This window comes from Neopsephotus bourkii, unplaced genomic scaffold (genome assembly GCF_033783945.1).
Source record: "Neopsephotus bourkii isolate Nb327-2 ecotype Australia unplaced genomic scaffold, CSIRO-AGI_Nbou_v1 NB_804, whole genome shotgun sequence".
Classification (NCBI taxonomy): domain Eukaryota; kingdom Metazoa; phylum Chordata; class Aves; order Psittaciformes; family Psittacidae; genus Neopsephotus; species Neopsephotus bourkii.
The window spans coordinates 3,029,054-3,050,444 of record NW_026901300.1 but is presented as its reverse complement, the minus strand read 5'-3'; the positions used below and the strand labels follow the sequence as shown (position 1 = coordinate 3,050,444).

Here is a 21,391-nt window from a genome sequence, read left to right as displayed (position 1 = left end):
TGGTTGGGTGAGTGGCTGAAAGGCTGCTCCTGCCCTGGGGGCATGGCTGGAGCAGGAGTCACTTGGAGAGGACCCAGGATGCCATGGCTGCGGCAGAGGAGGGAGCCTGAGACCCGCCTGAGCGATCATCTGTGGTCAGGAGGAGGATGATTCGCTTGTAGTTCTGGTCCAAACCACTTGTAATTGGGTTCAAGAGCCCAGCTGCTGCCTGTGGCCAGGGATGCCAATGTGCTGCACTCAGACCTGCAGTCTGGGGATGGGAGCATCCCTCAGCTCAGCCATAGACACTGACCAGGCTGCCAAGGGACCAGTGCTGTGAGGCTGCCCTTATCCACCAGCATTCCTTGCCATACACCTCCCAGTGGGAAGGGTGGAGGAGCCCTCATTGGTTCCCAAGGGTAAATCTCCCCTGGGAAGCAAGTGCCTGGGCTGGTGGGAAGCCAGCACCCTCCAAGGCACCCCTCATGAATGGCCACATCCTGTGTGAGATGTCCTGCAGCCCTCAGGAACAGGAACAAAGAAGAGGCTCCTGGTGGGGTTTGATGCTGATGGCAGAGGACCGAGGAGGCGTGGGCAGCACAGAGGGTCTGGGCAGGGACTCCTGGGTCCCTCCTGCCTGTGGTCCAGCTGCCGGGCCTCTGCCTGCAGCGCTGCAGCCAATGGCAACCTCCTGATGGTTTCCATGGCAGCAGGGAAAATTAATGCTGATGGAGTCCCTCAGGAGGGAGAGGAGACCCCGATGGCCCCAGGGCTGATGTGCTCCCACCTCATCTCACCTCCCCGGGGGGGACGTCACCCATCACCTCCTGGAGCTCTGCTGCGGAGCCAGCAGCACAGTGGGGTGATGGCCTCAAAGCTTGGATCATCCCGGACAGCTCCTGGATAATCACCTGAATCCCCCAAGCCTCCTGCAGCTCCTCTCAGCCTGATCCTTCCCCATCACCTACCTGGGCTGATTCCAGCCTCCTGGCACTTGGGTGATGCCAAAAGGGGCTCTGAATGATGCTGAGGCCAGATCCCGGTGACCCGTATCCCACCATATCCCTGTGCCAGCCCAGCAGGGATTTCTGCAGCAACAGGAGCCCCAGGAACAACCCCCCCCCATGGATCTTTGCTGCGTGTGGACCTCAAGGGACCTGACCAAGGGATGCTGCTTCCCTCCAGCATCTCCAGTGGGACGTGGGGAGCGGGGATCCCTGGATTAACGCCGTGCTTCCTCCTTTGGCAGCGTGATCGAAAACCACCACGGCGTGGATGGGGAGGAGTACGCGGTGGAGTACCCCGACTCCGGCGAGGGCTGCCTGCTGCAGTGCGACTGCTCGGCCGAGTGCTACCGCGAGGACAGCGGCCACCGCGAGTACAGGTCTGGCTGCAGCAAGCAGGGACCGTGGGGAGCGGGTCCCCATGGGGGGCACAGAGCACAGGGGGGGTGGTCCCTGCTCTCCCCCCCCCCCCCCCAGCCCTGCTTGCTTTGTCCCATAGGCTGAAACGGCGCTCGAGCAGCTCCACCTCTCCTCCACCCAAGAAGAAGAAGAAGAAGAAATCCGGTCACCGCCGGAGCCGGTGAGTCCCACGTTGTCCCCATGCTCCAAGGAGGGCACCTCTCCTCCCACCTCATCCTTTCCATGGGGCAAGTCCCCTCTCTTTGAGGGGCAGCGCACCCCAAAGCAAGCACCCTCAAGAGGTGCAATGCAGCAGTGAAGCCACGTGTGTGTCCATACACATGCAGTGCTATGGGGTGCACTTCCAGCCCACCCAACTGCGTGTACTGGTGGGGTCTTGCCTGCTCCATGCACAGCACAGGGCAGGATTTGGCTCCTGAGGGGTCTGCCCATCCCTGGTTAGCGCTGGTTGCCTGGGCAGGATGCTGTCCCTAATGTCCCTTTCTTCTCTGCCTTCCCCATGGCAGCAAAAAGAGGAAACCCGGCTCGGAGCGCAGGTAAGTGCCCACTGGGCTGGGTGGGCTGCAGGGTCCCCACCAGCCATGGGTTTGCCTTCCCCATCCACTGTCCCCCTCTGAAATCCCACCGGGAATTGGCCTCGTCTCCTGCAGGAGGCTGCAGAGCCCACGAGGTGGCAATGGGATGCAGTGGGATTTGACTGCTCCAGCCGAGCCCTTCTGCCAAAATCCCCTTTCCATCCCCCAAATCCCCCCAGGAAGCAACTCCTTTGTGATGTTCCTGCATGCTGTGGGTTGTCCAGGGGAAGCGGGGTGGTGGGGAGCAGCGGGATGGGACTTCCCTGGGCCACAGGGATGGGGAGTCTCTTGCTCCCTCATCAAGGGCACCCACTTCCCCCCCTCCAGCTGCGACAGCTCTTCACCCATCCGCAAGGAAAAGAAAAAGAAGACTGGAAAGAAACATAGACGCGATAGGTAGGATGGACACCATGGCAGGCTGGGGATACTGGGGCTGGTTGGTGGCTGCCCAGGCCCTGGGGCTGGGGTGGGATGGAAGCATGGACAGGGATGATCCTGATGGCTCTTCACAGCAGCTATCACCTGCCCCATCCAGCAGCACATCTCTGCCCTTGATCCCATCCCCGTGCTCAGTGTGTCGCCTTCACCTCTACTTCCTCTTCATCCCACAGGTCTGAGTCGGGGTCACGGAAGAAGAGAAGACACAGGTGAGAGTGATGGGAGAGCCACTCCACTGCCACCATTCCTACTGTGGGCCCCCTATCCCAGCCATCCCACTGTCCCCATGCCCTCTGCCCACAGGGATGGACCCATAAAGCACAGTGAGTGTGAGCATGGGATGCTGAGCATCACTTACCCTTGACTCAGGGCTGCTGTGGGTGACTGCAGGGTCCCGCAGAGCCCCGAATGTCCCCTAGGGGAGAAGGGGTGACACCTAAGGTGACCCCTGGTTGTTGCTGTGCTCTGTGGATGCCCTCTGCCAGCGCTGCTATTTTAGGGTGAAAGAAGTAAGAAACAGGCAAAGGGTGCTTTGGTGGGCAGAGGGACTCAAGCACAGAGGTGACAACAGGCCTGAGCCTATGGATGCTGAGCAGAGCTGGTCCCCCCTTCCCATTGCTGCCCCTTTCTGCCCAGCATCACCCATGGTCCCCGAAAGCCAGCTTTGAAGCTTGCTGGACCCAGCTCCAGCTCAGGCAGGTCCCCCCCATCGCTCCTCCTGCAGCCTCGGTGGCTCCGGGGGTGCTGCCCCCGTTCCCATCTCTGCTTCTTTTGGCTCTTCCCGCAGGTCCCGGAGCCCCAAGAGCAAACGGAAAGAGAGAAACAAAGAGCGCAAGAGGTGAGGGCTGGGGTTGGAGGGGCCGGGGCTGTGCGGTGCCCCCCGTGCCCCCTGCCACGGCTCAGCCTGCCCCCCGGCCACCCTCTCCGCAGGTCCCGCAGCGAGTCCCCGGCCTGGCGCTCGCACCGGCGCAGCTCCTGCAGCTCCCACAGCGCATCGCTCTCCTCCGATGGCAGCAGCTCCAAATCCCCCGGCAGGTAGGGGCAGGACCCCCGTCCCCACAGCATCCATCGTGGGGACCCTCGTGGGGAGGAGGGCAGAGACGTGGATCCAGAGGTGTCCCAGCGATGGGGACCCTTGAATGGATGGAGGGGAACAGGATGGCACTGCAGCACCTCTGGAGGGTCTGGAAGCACAGTGCCCAGAGGGGGGTTCATGTTTGAAATGTAGAAAGGACAAAACACTAGTTTTCATCCCAGTTCTTGCTCTGGCAAAGCCATCTCAGCCCGGGGGTGATGCAGTGCCAGGCTCAGGGCAGGGGTGATGCTGCAGCTCACGGTGTGGTGCTCTTGGTTAAGGGGTGATGCTGTGGCTCACGGTGCGGTGCCCAGGGGCAGGGGTGATGCTGTGGCTCACGGTGCGGTGCTCTTGGTTAAGGGGGTGATGCTGTGGCTCACGGTGCGGTGCTCTTGGTTAAGGGGGTGATGCTGCAGCTCACGGTGCGGTGCTCAGGAACAGGGGTGATGCTGCAGCTCACGGTGCGGTGCTCTTGGTTAAGGGGTGATGCTGCAGCTCACGGTGCGGTGCTCTTGGTTGGGGTGATGCTGCAGCTCACGGTGTGGTGCTCAAACGGGGTGATGCTGCAGCTCACGGGTGCTCTTGGTTAAGGGGTGATGCTGCAGCTCACGGTGCGGTGCTCTTGGTTAAGGGGGTGATGCTGCAGCTCACGGTGCGGTGCTCTTGGTTAAGGGGGTGATGCTGCAGCTCACGGTGTGGTGCTCTTGGTTAAGGGGGTGATGCTGTGGCTCACGGTGCGGTGCTCAGGAACAGGGGTGATGCTGCAGCTCACGGTGCGGTGCTCTTGGTTAAGGGGTGATGCTGCAGCTCACGGTGCGGTGCTCTTGGTTAAGGGGGTGATGCTGTGGCTCACGGTGCGGTGCTCTTGGTTAAGGGGGTGATGCTGTGGCTCACGGTGCGGTGCTCAGGAACAGGGGTGATGCTGCAGCTCACGGTGCGATGCTCTTGGTTAAGGGGTGATGCTGTGGCTCACGGTGCGGTGCTCTTGGTTAAGGGGGTGATGCTGCAGCTCACGGTGCGGTGCTCTTGGTTAAGGGGTGATGCTGTGGCTCACGGTGCGGTGCTCTTGGTTAAGGGGTGATGCTGCGGCTCACGGTGCGGTGCTCAGGGGCAGGGCTCACGCTGCGGTGTCCCCCAGGCTGAGCCCCAAGCGCCGGCAGGATGGCCCTAAGGGCAGCAGCGCCCGCTCCAGCCGCAGCCGGTCCTCGCCCTCGCCGCAGCGCTCGGCCTCGCCGCACCAGAACGGGCACAAAGGCAGCGCCCAGAACGGCCGGCACAGCCACGGCGCCCCGCTCCCGGAGCCCTCGGATGTACGTAGGCTTTTCTTGGATCACCGTTCGCTTCCCTCCCCTTCTCCTCCCTCCGCAGGACACCCCTACCCCGGCTCTCCTCTCTCCTCCTTCCCTGCTCCCCCCGAGCCCAGCCGGGGCACACGGGGGAGATGTGGGGTGCAGGCTCCATACCCCCCCCCCCCAAAAGCACCCATTAACCTGCCACTGGGTGCACGGTCAGCCCATCACCTCGGGGCAGGTATCGGGGCACCCAGTAGCTCATCCCACTCCCAAAGCCACACATTGCTCTGCAGATGTCACCCCCATGGGTGATGGATTGGCAGGACAGTGTTACCCGCTATGGTCACCACCGGGCTCAGAACTTCCCTGGGAATGGATTGAGCCCAGACAGCCAAAAAATGGGTAAAGCTGGAAGATTATCTTTTCCCCACCAGCCCCAACCCTCCCCAGTGCCAGGGTGCCAGCCCCAGCGCTCAGCACCCAGTGTGGGCACTGGTGTTGGGGTTTGGAGGCGGTTTTGGTGCTGGGTGCTCTGATTTTAGGAACTCAGGGGGTCCAAGGTGGGTGAATTTGGGCCTCAGTGCTCCCAGCTCTGCCTTGGCACCCCGGGGGTCCTGGTGAAGCCGGGGGGCTGCTCCCACACTGAGTGGAGGAAAGCCCTAACCCAGTGCACCCAGGGCTCCAGTCCCAGTTTAACCAGTGCAAGGAGCCTGCTTTGACTGGTGGGGAGATGGAGGCAACGCTGAGCAAAGGCATTGTGCTGGGGGAACCCCCTAATGGGGGGCACACCGGTCCCCACCCACCCCAGGCTACTTCATACCCATGGGCAAGGTGTTGCAGGGACATTCCTGCAGGGAAGCACCCTGGAAAACGGTGCCAAGAGCCCCATATTCACCCCCCTTCACCCTCCCCAGCACCCCCAGCAGCACCTCTCGGGGCACCTCTCTGCTTTCTTCTTTCCTATGGCGTGGCTGGGGTGCAAGGGGGATCACCCCATTCTCCCCCAGCATCACCCAGGCTGACGAGCTCCTTGGCTCCCCGGCACCAGCGGGGACTCTTCTCTCTCTCTTTCTTTCTTTCTTTCTTTCTTTCTCTCTTTCTTTCTTTCTCTTCTTTTTCTCTCTCTGGTTTCTGGTTTTTAGTTTTAGTTTTTCTTTTTAATCCCATCTGTGTTTTTCTTTAGCCTCCCATTTGACAAAAACCCAAACGGTAATATACACTTCCATTTCTTGCTCAAGCAGAAGCAGGGACGAGGGGGAGGGAAGGGCAATGAAACGTGCTTTTTTTTCCCCCCTTCCCTCCTTGTTTTAGTTTCCTTTCTCATGATTTCTTTTCTTTTCCCTTGTGATGTACAGAAATGCAAACGATATCTCTCTTATCCACTCCCCGTTGTCGTGTTGTTCTAGAAGTTTTTGCTTTTGTGTGTGTTAATGTGGAGAAGAAACAAACAGACAAAAAAAAGCAGATGTGTTTCCTTAACTATTTACGGCCGCTGAACATCGTATTCCAATTTCCTATCCCCGAACCAGGAATTTAAAAGGGAAGAGAATCAAGCAGCTCCGCACCGCAGAGGGAGCGGGCTCGCTTTGAGATCAAATTGCCCTTTTCCCCCTCAATTGGCTGCTGCCCTACGGCCTCGGCTGGACCCTGTTGCCACAGGGGTTCTTCTCCTCCATGGTTGGGTGCTGGGTTATTTGCCCCCTCCATCCTGAGCATCCTGCACTGGGGTACCCACGTGCTGCATCCCAGCATCCTCACTACCCAGCTCCTCATCCCAAAAGCTCTGGATTCAGCCTCCTACCAGCCCCCTCAGAGCTGTTGGTTCCCCCGGGGCGCTGCCTTCCCTTTTAAATCCCTGTTCCCATCTCCATCCATCCCTGCTGCCTTCCCCAGCCTCCCTCCCGGGTCTCTCCTCCTCACCCACACGCACCCTCCGGCCCCTCTTTGTCACCGGTTTTCTTTGGGCCGACACAACCCAACGACCCCTCGCCGTGTCCCAGCTCCATCCATCGCCTTCCCTGCATGTTATCCGGGACTTGGCCATGCCCTAGAGAGTGAAACGCAGCCGGGTGAGAGCCACCAGCCAGCAAACCCCAAGGGGCCGCCCCGCTCGGTGGCCGCAGCCTTTCCTTTGACACAGGAATAAGAGCATCATTTAAACACAGCTTCACCAAAGCACTTTGACAGCTAACTTTGCAAGCTCTAAGCCAAGCAAGCGGGGTTAGCCGAGGGGTCTGGATCGCCGTACTAAAGAGTCCTTGTCTTTTTCCCATTCTGCCCTCCAAATGTGGAGATTATTGTTTTCTTTTTTTTATGATCGCATTCCCGTCCCTGCCAATGGCAAAGGTAGGTATTTCGTCCACCTCTGCACGTTCACTTCTGCAGATGAGCCTGTTGAAAAGCACCGTAGCTTGATTTAATGTTCTTTTCTCTTTCTTTCTGACTTTCTTTCTCTTTCTTTCTCGCCTTCCTTCTCTGTCTCTCTTTCATTTTGTCTCCTTGTTGGTGGCTATATATGACTTTGGTTTTTATTTGTATGGTTCCCCCCAGTTAGCTGCAAAGCCATGCTCTTCTCTTCCGTTCTTTATTTATATATATCTTTCTTTTTTTGCCCTGTCCACGTACCATTATTCTCCTTTCTTCCCTCTTTTTCTCTTCCCCGTCTCCTCGTGCTGTCGGTAGAATGCATTTCTGTGTCTTTCAGCCCTCTGAATTTGTGTTCATTTCCATGCAGGGACTGAGCACGGTTGCTCTGTTTGAGTCCCCCCCTTAAGGGCTGGGTAACGAAGGCAAATGTAATTAGTGAGGAATAGGGGCCAGAACCCATTGGTGGGAGCAGCAGCAGATCCTGGCACAGCAAGCTTTGGGATGGATGGATGGATGGATGGGGCAAGAAATGAGAAATTTGGGTAATGTGTGGGTTTGGCCCCTCCTCTGGCCATGATGCGAAGAATAAACCCAACCCAGGGAAATAGAAGGGGTCTGCAACATGGAAAGGTTGGAATCTTCCTTGGTAGAGAGAGGCAGGTCCAGTGCATCACAGTACCCAAGGGGCAGGGGATGGCATCCCACCCCTGGCTGTCCCATCCCTGTATGTCCCCAGTGTGTGTTTTCCCTTTTGGGATGGTTCTTTGCCTATTTGGATTTATTTGGGATGCTTTTACCTTTGATGCCTTCCTGCACATCTGGGAAGGAGCTCCCTCAGCCCCAGACACAGGGTCTGGGTGGGACCCCCACATCCTGCAGCCCATGGCATGGCCAGCAGTGCCGAAATGCCCCCCTGAGAAAGAGGAGACCCCTGCTCTTCCTCTCTTCTTCTTCCCTGTGAGGGTGCTGAGGCGCTGGCACAGGGTGCCCAGAGAAGCTGTGGCTGCCCCATCCCTGGCAGTGCTCAAGGCCAGGTTGGACACAGGGGCTTGGAGCAAGATGCTCCAGTGGAAGGGGTCCCTGCCTGTGGCAGGGGTTGGAGCTGGATGAGCTTTAAGGTCCCTTCAACCCAAACCAGGCTGGGTTCCTACAATCCATCTTCTCTGCTTTCATTTTCCTCTGCCCATATATGAGGCTGGGCATGAGTTCAGCTGAACCCCCCCTTCCTGGGTTGCTGCATCTGTGTCCCCAGGCACTTGGCGGGGTGGTTTGTGCAATGGGCAGGGCTAGCCTGGATCTATTCCATCACCAACACATTTTTGACAGAAAAATACCCCAAATTCCCTCATTTTGTCCCCCGCTTGCTGGCCTGCAGCTGGAGAGGTTGGCTTATCCATGGAGACAAGGAGGTGATGGGGGACATGCCACTGGTGGAGTGGGATGCTCAGATATGCGGCGGCCTCATGTCCCTTTTGCATCATCTGCATGGTGGTCCCCAGGGTCACACTTTCTTTTGGGGGAGAAAAGTGGCATTTCTCAGGCTTAAAGAGGGGAGATTCAGGATGGATATAAGGAAGTTCCTCCCTGTGAGGGTGCTGAGGCGCTGACACAGGGTGCCCAGAGAAGCTGTGGCTGCCCCATCCCTGGCAGTGTTCAAGGCCAGGTTGGCTGGGGCTTGGATCAAGCTGCTCTAGTGGAAGGGCAGGGGTTGGAGCTGGATGAGCTTTAAGGTCCCTTTAATCCAAACCAGTCTGGGATTCTATGATGTAGGACACAGCGGGGTGGGCAGGAAGAACCTTACCATTGAGGAATAACCAACTGGGTGTATTTGGGGTGGAGAATCGGGGTGACTGGCTCCCGCCTCGACCCCTGGACCCCATTAGATCCCCTCAGCTGGGCTGAGCACCACCCCACGCAGGATTCACCCATCCAGGGATGCTCAGGGACCTGGCACTGGGCTGTGGGCAGAGTTAGGAGACCCCCAAGCCCCATTGAGCCAGGCTTGGTCAGAGCCAGTGATGCAGGAACCATTTCTATGGTCCATGATTGCAAAGACGGGGAGTAAAACCCAGACAGCGGCTGCGGCTTGGAGGAGCTCATAGAGTTGTGTGCTGGACCCCAAGGGCTGGGTAACCTGCCCCAGCTCCCAGTGCTAGCCTGGCATGGGGCAGTGACCCCATAGGAGAAGTGAGTCGGTTTGTTTTATTTCTCCTCTCTCTGTCTCTGTCTCTCCTCCTTCTCTCGCTCTTTTCTTTCTCTCTTGCATTTTTGTGAATCTAATGATGCACTTATATTGCCCCGCTTTTCCCTTCTCTTCATACCTTACCTACTAAAGGAGGAAATGCCACTTTTTTGGTAAGTGGATGTTAACCAAGAGGGACTTTAAAAAAAAAAAAGCATATAATGGAAAAAAAAAAATAAAGAGAAAGGAAGCAGAAAGCAAAGTCTGTGTTGAGTGCTGAGGAGGACTTAGCAGTTCCCTGCAGAGTCACAGCTAACAGCTCAATGCGTGTCCCAGGAAGAGCTCAGAGGCATTCGTTTAATCTCAGTGACGAGGACATTTGTGCAGTTTTGCTTTGGTTTGGTTTCTGTTCTGGTTTCCTTTTGGTTCGGTTTCAGTTCATTTGGATGGTTTTTTGGTTTTTTTTTTGGTTTTTTTTTCTTTTTCCTTCTTTCTTGGTTTACTTTTGGTTTCTTTTGGCCTTCTCCCCCCTGTCCCCCTGCCCCTGCCTTGCCCTCCATTGTCACTCTGTGCCGTCCTCCTTGTTTCTTGGTTTCTTTTAAGCCAAAAGCTGTATTACCGAGTCAAACAGTATCCAAACATCTCTCTCTATCTATGTGCATGCCTCTGTGTGAGCAGACCCCCCCATCACCCTCTTTGGTTCGACCCCTTCCCCTCGGCTCAGTCTGATTTACTCACCCCACCTTCCCTCCTCTCATCTTTTCTTTTCCCCCACCATTTCCCTCCCTTCGTTTGGGTTTTACCCCCTTTTTCCCTTCCCCTTTCTTGGTCGGGGCGGGCGGGCGCTGGGGTTTGCTTTATCCCCGCTCCAAGTGGGTGTTTTTTTGTTGGGGGGGGTTGTTTCTTTCCCTCCCTGACGACTCGGGGGGGGTTCCTTGGATTATTATTTGTATTGTTTTATCGCTCCCATCCCACCCTTTCCTTTGGGTTATTTAAGGAAAGATTTGGTTTGGATCATTTCCTTTGGCGTTCTGCATGCGGAGGTTTGCATGACCCACGTTGTTGAGGGCGAGAGGAAGGTGCAGAGTAGCGTCTGTGTAGCCTGCCTTATGCGATGTGCGTTGACGTTGTGAACCGCGGCCCCGGCCCGGTGCCCCCCGTTAAAATCCCCTTTCCTCCTTCTTTCCTCTCTTCTCCCCCCACCTCCTCTTTCCCCCCTTCTTTCTCTTTCTTCCCCCCTCCCTATCCCTTGCCAGAGGCCAGCCTCGGCGTCCCCCTCTCCGCGGGCTCATGGCAGGACGGACCCAGCGTCCCCCCGTACCCGGGGGGGCCGACACGCTGCCCGCAGCCCCCGCTCGCCCAGCCCGGAGCGGGGCAAGCACGGCCACCGGCACCGGTCCCGCAGCGCATCGTCACCGCCGCCGCCGCGCCACCGCGGCCAGAGCAAGGGCCGGCCCCCGGCCCCTCGGGAACCGGCCGGAGCCGCGCTCAGCCCAGCCGGATACAGCAGCGACTCGGAGGGCTCGGCGGGATCGGGATCTCATCCCTACCACCCGCCGCTCGGCGCCGACAGGAACCACGGAGCCAAGAAGTAAGGAGGGTCCCCGGGGTGGGAGCGATAAGGGGGTGTCCCGGTTACAGCCGGGTAAAGCTATGGAGGACATGCTGGGGAGCAGGGTGGGGTTAGGCTGCTCAAGGGATCGGGATAGGGATGGAGATGAGGACAGGGATGGGGGTAGGAATGATGCTGGGGATGGGTCTGAGTTGGGAACAGGGAAGTGGGGATGGGGATAGGAATAGTGTTCGGGATGAGAATGGAAATGGGGACAGGGATGGAAATGGGGATGGGAATGGAGACAGGAATGTTGCTGGAGACGGAGATGGGAATGGGGACAGGGATGGAGATGGAAATGGGGATAGGAATGGTGTTGGGGATGGGGACAGGGATGGAAACGGGGAAAGGGATGGAGATGGGGATGCGGTTGGGAATGGGGATAGGGAAGAGCTGCAGCGGGCCAATGCAGGCTAAATATGAAGGTTCATCCCAGCAAGGGATTATCCCAAGGGATTATCCCAGGGTGATTATTGCAGCATCCCACAGGGTGCAGGATCCCATGCTCTATAATCAGGGATGCAGCCCAGCCAACAACTGGGGTCGTGTAGCTGCACCTGCTGCTTCCCATGGGCATCTGGAATCCCCGGCTCCCATGGGACACCCTTGCAGCTGGGGTGGGTTGGGTGCAAGGAGATGCTGGGGTCTGCCTTCACAGGGTGAAGAACAGGCACCACCGGGGCCGGCCCAACAGCAGCTCGGAGTCATCGGCCAAGCACTCCCGGCACGCCTCGGAGCGCAGGAAGAGCCCTTCGCCCAGCCCCGGCCAGCGCAGCACCTCCTGGAGCTCCAGCGGGTCCCTCTCCAAGTCCCGCTCCCGCTCCCGGGACAAGAGAGCAGGACGCAGCCGGTCCCGCTCGCCCTCACCCAAGAAAACAGCCAGCAGGTCAGTCCTGAGGGAATCCGACACAGGGGCATGGATACAGCCATGGGCTTGGGGAGCATCCGCAGCTCAGGGTGGTGCTGGTGGGCATGGGCTGACCCTGCATCCCTTCCGCATCCCTGATGCTCGTCCTCATCCTCTGGTATAGAGAGAAGGACAACGAGCCCCGAACACGCCACGGTGACCCCGATCCCACCCGCGCCCGGCGCCGCTCCAGGAGCTACTCACCCATCAGGAAGAGGAGACGCGACTCCCCCAGCTTCATGGAGCCCAGGAGGATCACGAGGTGGGTACCAGCACATGGCAAAGCCTCTGCCATGGCCTTTGCACAACCCAGGGCTGAGGTTTGTGCCAGCCAACCCTGAATGATGAGTGGATGAGCAGATGGATGCATGGATGGATGGATGGATGAGCGGATGGGTGGGTGGGTGGATGCATGGATGGATGGATGGATGAGTGGATGGGTGGGTGGGTGGGTGGATGGATGGATGGATGGATGGATGAATGGATGGGTGGTTGGGTGGGTGGGTGGGTGGATGGATGGATGGATGGATGGATGGATGGATGGATGGATGGATGGATGGATGGATGGATGGATGGATGGGCACATGGATGGAGGGATGGGCAGATGGATGGATGGATTAATGATGGATGGGTGGACAGATGGATGGATGGATGGATGAGTGGGTGGATGAGCGCATGGATGGATGGATGGATGCATGGATGCATGGATGGGTGGATGGATGGATGGATGGGCACATGGATGGATGGGTGGATGGATGGATGGATGGGTAGGTGGATGGATTAATGGGCAGATGGACGAATGGATGCATGGGTGGATGGATGGATGGATGGATGTATGGATGGATGGATGGATGGATGAATGGATCAATAAGTTCAACTTAGATATAAGGAACAAGCTCTTCCCTGTGAGGGTGCTGAGGCGCTGGCACAGGGTGCCCAGAGACGCTGTGGCTGCCCCATCCCTGGCAGTGTTCAAGGCCAGGTTGGACACAGGGGCTTGGAGCAAGCTGCTCTAGTGTGAGATGTCCATGCTCATGGCGGGGGGTTGAATCTGGATGATCTTAAGCTCCCTTCCAGCCCAAACCAGTCTGGGATTATGTTATTCTATGGACAATTGGATGAGCAGCTCTGTGGATGGGTAGATAACCCTGAGTGTGCCCAGCTGGAAGAATCAGCCAGCCCAGACAGCTGGATAACCAATACTACAGTCGTGTGATCTCTTCTGGTCTTGAGGCATGAAACCAGGAATTCATCTCAATCCTGTGCCTATTCCAGCAGGACACAGCTGCCAGTGTGTCTCTCCCCTGCCCTCCCAGAGCTGGTTTCTCCTCCTTGGGATCCCGTTGAGCCAGGATCCCAGGCCGTAAGGCGGTATTTAGTGCCAGATGGAACACTGTGTGCATAGCGAGTACCTTGTCAGCATGCAGCAGCAATGCTGGTGAGCTGAGATTACCTCCTTCCTGACCTATTTGTCCCTCCTGCTCTCAGCTGGGAGATGGGACCGTGCAGTGGAGGGGCTCGAATGGCAGAAATCAGCTCTGGCTCCCTATGGAGAGGGGTTTCATTTTGCCTGGGTTGCAATGAAGTTGTAAGGAGGGAGGACCGGGTTCGAGCTCCCTGCAGCCCCCCCTGATGGATGCTGCTGAAGAACATGGGCTGGAGATGCTGCTCCCAGCCCAGAGGAAGGTTTCCCAACCCCGGCTGGTTTTGCATCCCTCCCGCTCCATCCCTGAGCTGTGTTTTGCTGGGATGTCCCGAGGAAGGGCTCAGCTGGATGATGCAGCCCATGGTCCCTGTCACCCATCCCTGGGATGGATGGGGACATAGACCCAGCTCTGCTTGAGGTTCAGGAGGAGCAGAGCTGTTTCTGCCAGGCTCAGAGGATGCTGTGGGGAGGGGGCAGCCATAGGAACACCCTCAGACCCCTTTGCCTGCCCCATAGCCCAGCCAGAAGCCATGGCACTTTACCTTGCCCTCCTGCCTTGTCCCCAGTCCCCATCACCACATCCCCACCACCCTAGCACCATGTGGTCCTGCCTCAGTGATGCCAACTTCTCCTTTTCCATTTCATCCCAAGGTCCCTCTTGGAGAGCATCGCCGCCAGCCTGGCTCCCAGGGTAACCTCCCCCCTTCCTCCTCCTCCTCTTCCTCCTTCTCTTCCTCCTGGACCTCTCTGTGTCTCCTCACACCTTAGGATGCCCTCAGCACCTCTGGGCCGTGCCTGCGTGTCTTCAGCTCCACTAACACGGGGCAGGGAGAAGGGGGCAAGGGGCTGGCTCGATGTCCCCCCGTGTTCCCCATGTCCCTCCTCATCCTCAGGCGGCAGCAGGGCCGCAGCTCACCTCCTGCTAACCCTGAACGTCTCTTTTTTCAGCAGCTTTCAGTCTCTGGTGCCTGGGAAACACAAAAGCCACATTAACCTGCTCACTTTCTGCCCTCGCCGCTGCCTAATCCAGGACTAACACCAGGGGCGGGTTGGGGAGGAGGAAAGGGGTGAGGGCGGGAGGGTGATGCTGCGCGTCCGGACCGCATCCTCCGAGCCCTGCAAGGATGCTCGGCCGCGCCGGGGGACCCAACGCTGGAGCGGGGGGATGCCCTGACTCCGTTTCCTTTCCCCTTTGCAGCGCTCGCAAGCGTCCCATCCCTTACTACCGCCCCAGCCCCTCGTCCTCCAGCTCGCTGAGCACCTACTCCTACAGCCGCAGCCGCAGCCGCAGCTACGACAGCTACAGCAGCAGCCGCAGCCGCAGCCGGACTCGCAGCCCCCCCAGCCGCTCCCGCAGCCCCAGCCGCAGCCCCAGCTACAACAGCCGCAGCAGCTCCGAGAGCGCCGGCTTCTGAGCCCGCTCCGGGACCCGGACACGGAGCCCCGATGGGGACCGGCACCACCGGGGGAGGTGGAAAAGAGCTGCGGGGGTGCTGAGGATGGACCTGGCGGCGAGGGAGAACGGGGCTTGGAAGCTCAATGGGTCCTTGGGGGTGATATCCCCCACCCCCTACTCCCCGATGGGGTGTGCTGGGGGTCGGGATGGGGTAGGGGGGGAATTGAATCTCTTCTTGTTACAGTGAGCACTGGGATGGGGTGAGCACAGAGCGAGGGAACAAACTGCTCTTGGGGGGAATGGGACACTTCCCCCCCCCCCCCCGTGTGCTGTTTTGGGTTGGTTTGGTGCTTTTAGCACAATTGTATCCTTGGGGGGGGGGGGAGGTTGAAGGGGCCTCTTCAGCCCAGAGTGATGCAGGCAGAGGTGAGCCCCAACTCTCTGCTGGCCAAGGTGTCCCCGTGGTGCCCATTTGCCCCCCCCCAGACCCAAGCGCACCCCGAGCCATGGATGAACAAAAGCCGGTGGCACCCACGAGTCTCTTCACAAGTGGGGACCACCTCTTTAGGTTAATGCTGCTCATCCCAGCCCATCCATCTCACCAATCTGGGGGGGACACGACCAAGCTGTCACAGGAGGAGGGAGCCGCTGGCTGGGATGGGGTTTATCACCTGCATGGATGCATCCACCCCATCCTCTGGCTCTGGCACATTGATCCCACCTTTGGGCTTGCAGTGCCGTGGCTTCGTTATAGAGGAGAGGGGCAGGAGGGTCCCTGCTTTGCCACAGCCCCACTTTTGCTGCTTCTCCAATCAAAAAGCCCCCCCCAGGCACCGAGGACAGTCCTGACCCCCAACCCCCCCGGGGGCCGTGGGTGTTTAATCCTGACCAGCCCCATGTTTTCCAGCTGGCTGGAGCAGGACGATGGGATGAGCCTCGCTGGGTGGGAGAGCAGCTGCAGGATTAACCCGCTGCTCCTGATAAAGAGCAGGGCTTTGGCAGTCCTGGTTGATGCTGGTTTCCAGCCAGTGGGATTGGGATATGCGTGGGGAGGTCCTTTGGAGTCCAGGTCTGCTGGTAGTGGAATGGGTTCGTTAGCTGATGGTGAACCAGGAGGGCAGAGATACAAGCAGAGGGGTATTCGAGGGTTGGATCCCAAACCCAGCATGTCAAGGAACCAGGCTCAGCCATTTGCTCTTAGAATCATGCAATGGTTTGGGTTGGAAAAGACCTTAAAGCTCGCCCAGTTCCAACCCCCTGCCACGGGCAGGGAACGTCCACTACAGCAGGTTGCTCCAAGTGCCATCCAGCATCTCCAGGGATGCACTGTGTTGGGTACCAGCCTGGGGTACCCCATTCCCCCACCCCAGCTGCACTGGGCCCCTTCTGCAGTGCTCAGAGCAGCAGAGCCGTTAGCAATGGGGTGAACAGGTAAGGAGGGGACACGCTCATGGCTCTCCGTGGCTCAGCTTGTGCCTGTGGTAGGAGGAGCAGACGAAGGGTCCTGCTGCCCTGGGGAGATGAAAGGCACAAGCATCCCCATCATCCCTATGGGGACAATGACCCACCCGCTCCCCAAACCCTACCCCATCAATCACAGCTCACACTGGCTGTGGGAGCCCCAAAACCAACCTTGGGGAGGGATGGTCCCCGACAACACCCACCCAGATTGAAGCCACCATCAGCGGCCGCAGCCCCCCTAGGGCCCCCGGTGCAGCACGGTGCAGCCCAGCCAGCACATCAGGGATCATTTCCAGTCTTCCTCTTCTACAGTGTCTGTGTCCCGCCGCGGAGGGAGCCAACTGGAACAAACTCTGTAGGGACACTGCAGTATTTTCCTCTCTCGTGCGCGCTCTCTTTCCCCCCCCCTGGGTTGTGGGCTCAGCTGTAGACCCAGTGAGCTGGTTCCGTCACAATAAAATATACAGTATATATTGTAAATGACTCTGCTGGGCACTGAGAGCTTTATTCATAGGGGCTTGGGCTTGTCCAGCTCCCCAGGCCCATCCTCACCCTCTGTCCCTGTCTCCAGCCACCCCTGGCTCGTCTTGTCCTGGTGCTTCTGCATCCTGCTACAGCGATGGGGGGAACCCTCTGGGAAGCCCCGCTGTGGGGCAGAGATGTCCCGTTGCATCCTTGCTGTATCCCTGCAGCCCTCCTGGCTCCCTGCATCCTTCTCTGCATCCCTCCTACCCATCCCATCCTTCTCTGCCTTCCTGCCTGCATCCCTGCACCTCTTCCAACCCTCCCATTGGCCTGCATCCCTCCCATCCTCCTACATCCCTCCCTGCATCCTCCTATCCCTCCCACTTTCCTTCGACCCTCCCATCCCTCCCTGCATCCTTCTCTGAATCCCTCCCCGCATCCCTCCCAGCCCTCCCCTTTCCGCATCCCTGCATCCCCACCTGCATCCAGCCCCTCCCTCTCTGCATCCCTCCCCTTTCCCGCATCGTCGCATCCCTTCACCTCCGCAGCATCCCCGCCTTCCACCAGGCTGCCCCCCACCCCCAGCCTGTACCAACCCCTGCGGGGCTCAGCGCCGGGCTCTGCCCCAGACAAAGGGGTCCTTCCCTACAGGGCTGGGGGGGGGAAGGGGATATGAGTCCCAGGGGCTGTCAGGATCGCTGGGCTGGAAAATCCGCTCTTCCCTGGGATCGGGAGCCTGGAGTCTGGCTCCAAATGGGAATCGCGTCCCGTGATGTGAAGAGCCACCCCCGTGCCCCCCACAAGAGGGGGCTGTTCCCTCCATCCCCCAAACCCCATCACCTCTATCCCCCTCCTCACCCCCCCAGCCCCCAGGATGTCCTGCCAGCCCTTCAAGGTCCTACAATCCCCCCTCAACCCCCACTGGCCCCATTGGGACCCCCATTGGCTGGAGCAGCCCACCCCCAGCTTTGTGCTGCGGTGGGTGTCCCAGCATCACGTCACGACATTCAGCACCATGTCGCGATATTGAGCGCCGCGGCGGTGCCCGGCGGCTCCAGAAGCTTCTGTCCGGTGGTGACGCAGCGGCTCCCGCACTGACTCACCCGCGGCGCTGGCCCGGCCCCAGCCCCTTCCCAGCGCATCCTTGGGATGGTTCCGGGCAGGAGGCTGGGAGCGGCTCCAGGCGCCATCCATCACCTCCCAACCAGCCCGTCCGAGGGATTGGCCCCATCCCTGCGCTTCCCACCCAATGCGGCTGCGTGCGGCCGCCCCCATCCCATGAAAGTTTCCCGTCCGTTCCCTGTGTCCCGCTGTGATTTCCATTAATAGCCAGCTGAGCCGCCCAACTAAAAATAACCCCCGGCCGCCTTCATAAGGCCCCATAGTGCCGCTCCCCCCGCCGCTCCACGGCAGCACCATGGCCGAGCGCCGCGTCCCCTTCACCTTCCTGCGCAGCCCCAGCTGGGACCCGTTCCGGGACTGGTACCATGGGAGCCGCCTGTTCGACCAGTCCTTCGGGATGCCCCACATCCCCGAGGATTGGTACAAGTGGCCCAGCGGCACCGCCTGGCCCGGCTATTTCCGCCTCCTGCCCCGGGAGAGCGCGCTGGTGCCGGCTCCCGGTTCTCCCTATGGACAAGCGCTGAGCCGGCAGCTGAGCAGCGGCATCTCCGAGATCCGCCAGACCGCGGACAGCTGGAAGGTGACCTTGGACGTGAACCACTTCGCACCCGAGGAGCTGGTGGTGAAGACCAAGGATAACATCGTGGAGATAACGGGTGCGTGATGAGGGGATGGGGGGGAAAGGGAGGGGAGGCGGGGTAAGGGGTGGGAGGCAAGGGAAGGAAGGGGAAAAGGAGATGGAGGGGAAAGGGAGAGGAGCAAAGCAAGGCAAAGAGGAAGGCCCCTCATTACAAGCTCAGTCTCGGGTGCATTCATGCTGCAGGTGTTACGCAGGGTGCAGACACCCCCAGCCCCATGTACTGCCCCCTTGCTGTGCTCCCAGGGGTGTCGGGAGCCCCGCAGCCCCCCGTGCTCCCCACAGCTCAGCCAGGGATGCGGTGATGGAGCGCAGACCCCATGGCATGAGGCCAGCGCTGTGCTGTGTGCCTGGTGGGGATGGGGTCCACACGGGGTGGGACGATTCCCATCCAGCGGGATTGGGATGGCAGTGCTCCATCTCCCACTGGGCTGGGGGACCAGAATGAGGGATGTGGGTCCCCTTGGCACCGTGCTTTGCTCCCCTAGGATGTGGGGCATCACAGAATGGTTTGGGTTGAAGGGACCTCAGAGCTCATCCAGTTCCAACTCCCTGCCATGGGCAGGGACACCTTCAACTGGAGCAGGGTTCTCCTGGAGGGATCTCACTGCCCCTGGTCCCCCCCAGCCCAGCTGATGTTAATGCAAAGACACCCAGGACAGGGGCAGAATCAGCCTTTCCCCAGTACAGAATGATGCTGGAACCTGGCGGGATGGGGCAGGGAAGGGTGATCGCAGGCACAGAGCCCATCCAAGCTCTGCTCATCCACACAGCCCCTTCCAACCATCCCGGTTTCCTTTCCCCCAGGCAAACACGAGGAGAAGCAGGATGAGCACGGCTTCATCTCCAGGTGCTTCACCCGCAAATACACGTAAGTACAGGGAGAGGGGAGACGGGATCCTGGCAGCATCCCTGTGTCACTGGGGACCTCTGAACACCCTCCCATCCCCTCCAATGCCCACTGGCCAAACTGGGGATGCTGCTCACCTAAACTGGGGATAACACTCATCCAAACTGGGAATAATACTCACGCAAACTGGGAATAACACTCACGCAAACTGGGAATAACACTCACCCAAACTGGGAATAACGCTCACGCAAACTGGGAATAACACTCACGCAAACTGGGAATAACACTCACGCAAACTGGGAATAACACGCAAACTGGGAATAACACTCACGCAAACTGGGAATAACACTCACGCAAACTGGGAATAACATGCAAACTGGGAATAACACTCACGCAAACTGGGAATAACACTCACGCAAACTGGGAATAACACGCAAACTGGGAATAACACTCACGCAAACTGGGAATAACACTCACCCAAACTGGGAATAACACGCAAACTGGGAATAACATTCACGCAAACTGGGAATAACACGCAAACTGGGAATAACACTCACGCAAACTGGGAATAACACTCACGCAAACTGGGAATAACACTCACGCAAACTGGGAATAACATGCAAACTGGGAATAACACGTAAACTGGGAATAACACTCACGCAAACTGGGAATAACACTCACCCAAACTGGGAATAGCACTCACCCAACCTGGTGATGCTGCTCATCCAAACGGGAATGCTACTCACTCAAACTAGTGATGCTCCTTGCCCAAACTGGGGATGATGCTCACCCCCCCTGCGGGTCCCACTCACCCCAACTGGGGAGCGTGCTGAGGCAGCAACGTGGGGCTGAGCATCGCACCCGCGTGAGTGCCGGGTGCTGCATCCCTGAGCCCATCTCTGCCCCACAGCCTGCCCCCCGGCGTGGAGGCCACGGCGGTGCGGTCCTCGCTGTCCCCCGATGGCATGCTGACGGTGGAGGCGCCGCTGCCCAAGCCTGCCATCCAGTCCGCAGAGATCACCATCCCCGTCACCGTGGAGAGCCAAGCCAAGGAGCCGGCCAAGAAGTGAGGAAGAGGAGGAGGAGGAGGAGCCGCTGCCTCCCCACAAGCTGCATCCTCACCCCCATCCCCGCTTGCAGCCCCCTTTTTATTACTTTGTACTCGCCCCGTCACCGAGTGCCTTGAATCAATGTGAAGGAGCCGATAGCATCAGCTGGAATAAAGAGTGGTGAAAGAAACCAGGCCCCATTCCCTGTGTCCCCCGTTCCCTGTGTCCCCCATTCCCTGTGTCCCCCATTCCCTGTGTCCCCCATTCCCTGTGTGTCCCCCATTTCCTGCATCCCCCATTCCCTGTGTCCCCCATTCCCTGTGTCCCCCATTCCCTGTGTGTCCTCCATTCCCTGTGTCCCCCATTCCCTGTGTCCCCCATTCCCTGTGTCCCCCATTCCCTGTGTCCCCCATTCCCTGAGTCCCCCATTCCCTGTGTCCCCCATTCCCTGAGTCCCCCATTCCCTGTGTGTCCCTCATTCCCTGTGTGTCCCCCGTTCCCTGTGTCCCCCATTCCCTGTGTCCCCCATTCACTCTGTGTCCCCCATTCCCTGTGTGTCCCCCATTCCGTGTCCCCCATTCCCTGTGTCCCCCATTCCCTGTGTCCCCCATTCCCTGTGTGTCCCCATTCCCTGTGTCCCCATTCCCTGTGTCCCCCATTCCCTGTGTGTCCCCCATTCCTGTGTCCCCCATCCCCGTGTCCCCCATTCCCTGTGTGTCCCCCATTCCCTGTGTCCCCCATTCCCTGTGTGTCCCCCATTCCCTGTGTCCCCCATTCCCAGTGCACTGCGGATGTGCTGGAGCAGGAGGGAACCACATTGAGTCCCCAGCTCTGGCAGTGCTGGACCACAGCATGGGATGGAGCCACCCACAGTCAGTGTGGCCAAAGGGGGGGTACACTGAGCCCTGCTCAACAGCATGGGGTCAGCATCACAGGGACCCACATCCTGAATCTCTGTGTCCTGCATATCCCACATCCCAGGTCCCCATATCCCAGCCTCCAGCATCCTGTATCTTCACATCTCTGATCTCCAAATGCCAGGTCTCCACCATCCTGGGATCAGCATCCCAGTTGTGCACATCCTGGGTCTCTGACATCCCAGGTCTCCCAAATCCTCTCTCCCACATCCCAGGT

General features: G+C 59.0%; 3 protein-coding genes and 2 long non-coding RNA genes across 6 annotated transcripts in view; 2 read left to right on the top strand and 3 right to left on the bottom strand.

The window, feature by feature from the left end:
* SRRM3 (serine/arginine repetitive matrix 3) overlaps positions 1-15,259 on the top strand; it is a 29,031-nt gene extending 13,772 nt beyond the window's left edge. The window contains exons 4-16 of one of the 2 annotated variants that reach the window (XM_061355551.1): positions 1,229-1,363; positions 1,483-1,563; positions 1,910-1,939; positions 2,306-2,374; positions 2,590-2,625; positions 3,204-3,254; positions 3,347-3,451; positions 4,630-4,801; positions 10,589-10,923; positions 11,603-11,830; positions 11,976-12,113; positions 13,929-13,968; positions 14,476-15,259. In XM_061355551.1, the coding sequence (XP_061211535.1) occupies positions 1,229-1,363; positions 1,483-1,563; positions 1,910-1,939; positions 2,306-2,374; positions 2,590-2,625; positions 3,204-3,254; positions 3,347-3,451; positions 4,630-4,801; positions 10,589-10,923; positions 11,603-11,830; positions 11,976-12,113; positions 13,929-13,968; positions 14,476-14,937 (1,882 nt within the window). In that variant the 3' untranslated portion in view covers positions 14,938-15,259. The remainder of the gene's footprint in view (positions 1-1,228; positions 1,364-1,482; positions 1,564-1,909; positions 1,940-2,305; positions 2,375-2,589; positions 2,626-3,203; positions 3,255-3,346; positions 3,452-4,629; positions 4,802-10,588; positions 10,924-11,602; positions 11,831-11,975; positions 12,114-13,928; positions 13,969-14,475) is intronic. The other variant, XM_061355552.1, reaches the window with a different exon arrangement.
* The window catches only part of TMEM120A (transmembrane protein 120A), an 89,228-nt gene that overhangs the window by 45,843 nt on the left and 21,994 nt on the right, over positions 1-21,391 (bottom strand). The window lies entirely within an intron of this gene.
* Positions 16,421-16,859, bottom strand: LOC133213393 (uncharacterized). Its single transcript, XR_009725807.1, has 2 exons — positions 16,687-16,859; positions 16,421-16,574 (listed from the first exon to the last, which is right to left on the bottom strand). It is a non-coding gene; the product is annotated as an uncharacterized LOC133213393 (long non-coding RNA).
* Positions 17,885-20,447, top strand: HSPB1 (heat shock protein family B (small) member 1). Its single transcript, XM_061355583.1, has 3 exons — positions 17,885-18,377; positions 19,166-19,229; positions 20,119-20,447. Exons 1-3 carry the CDS (start codon positions 18,017-18,019, stop codon positions 20,276-20,278), a joined length of 585 nt encoding a protein of 194 aa, XP_061211567.1. The 5' UTR covers positions 17,885-18,016; the 3' UTR covers positions 20,279-20,447.
* LOC133213392 (uncharacterized) lies at positions 19,240-20,112 on the bottom strand. Its single transcript, XR_009725805.1, has 3 exons — positions 19,917-20,112; positions 19,664-19,708; positions 19,240-19,345 (listed from the first exon to the last, which is right to left on the bottom strand). It is a non-coding gene; the product is annotated as an uncharacterized LOC133213392 (long non-coding RNA).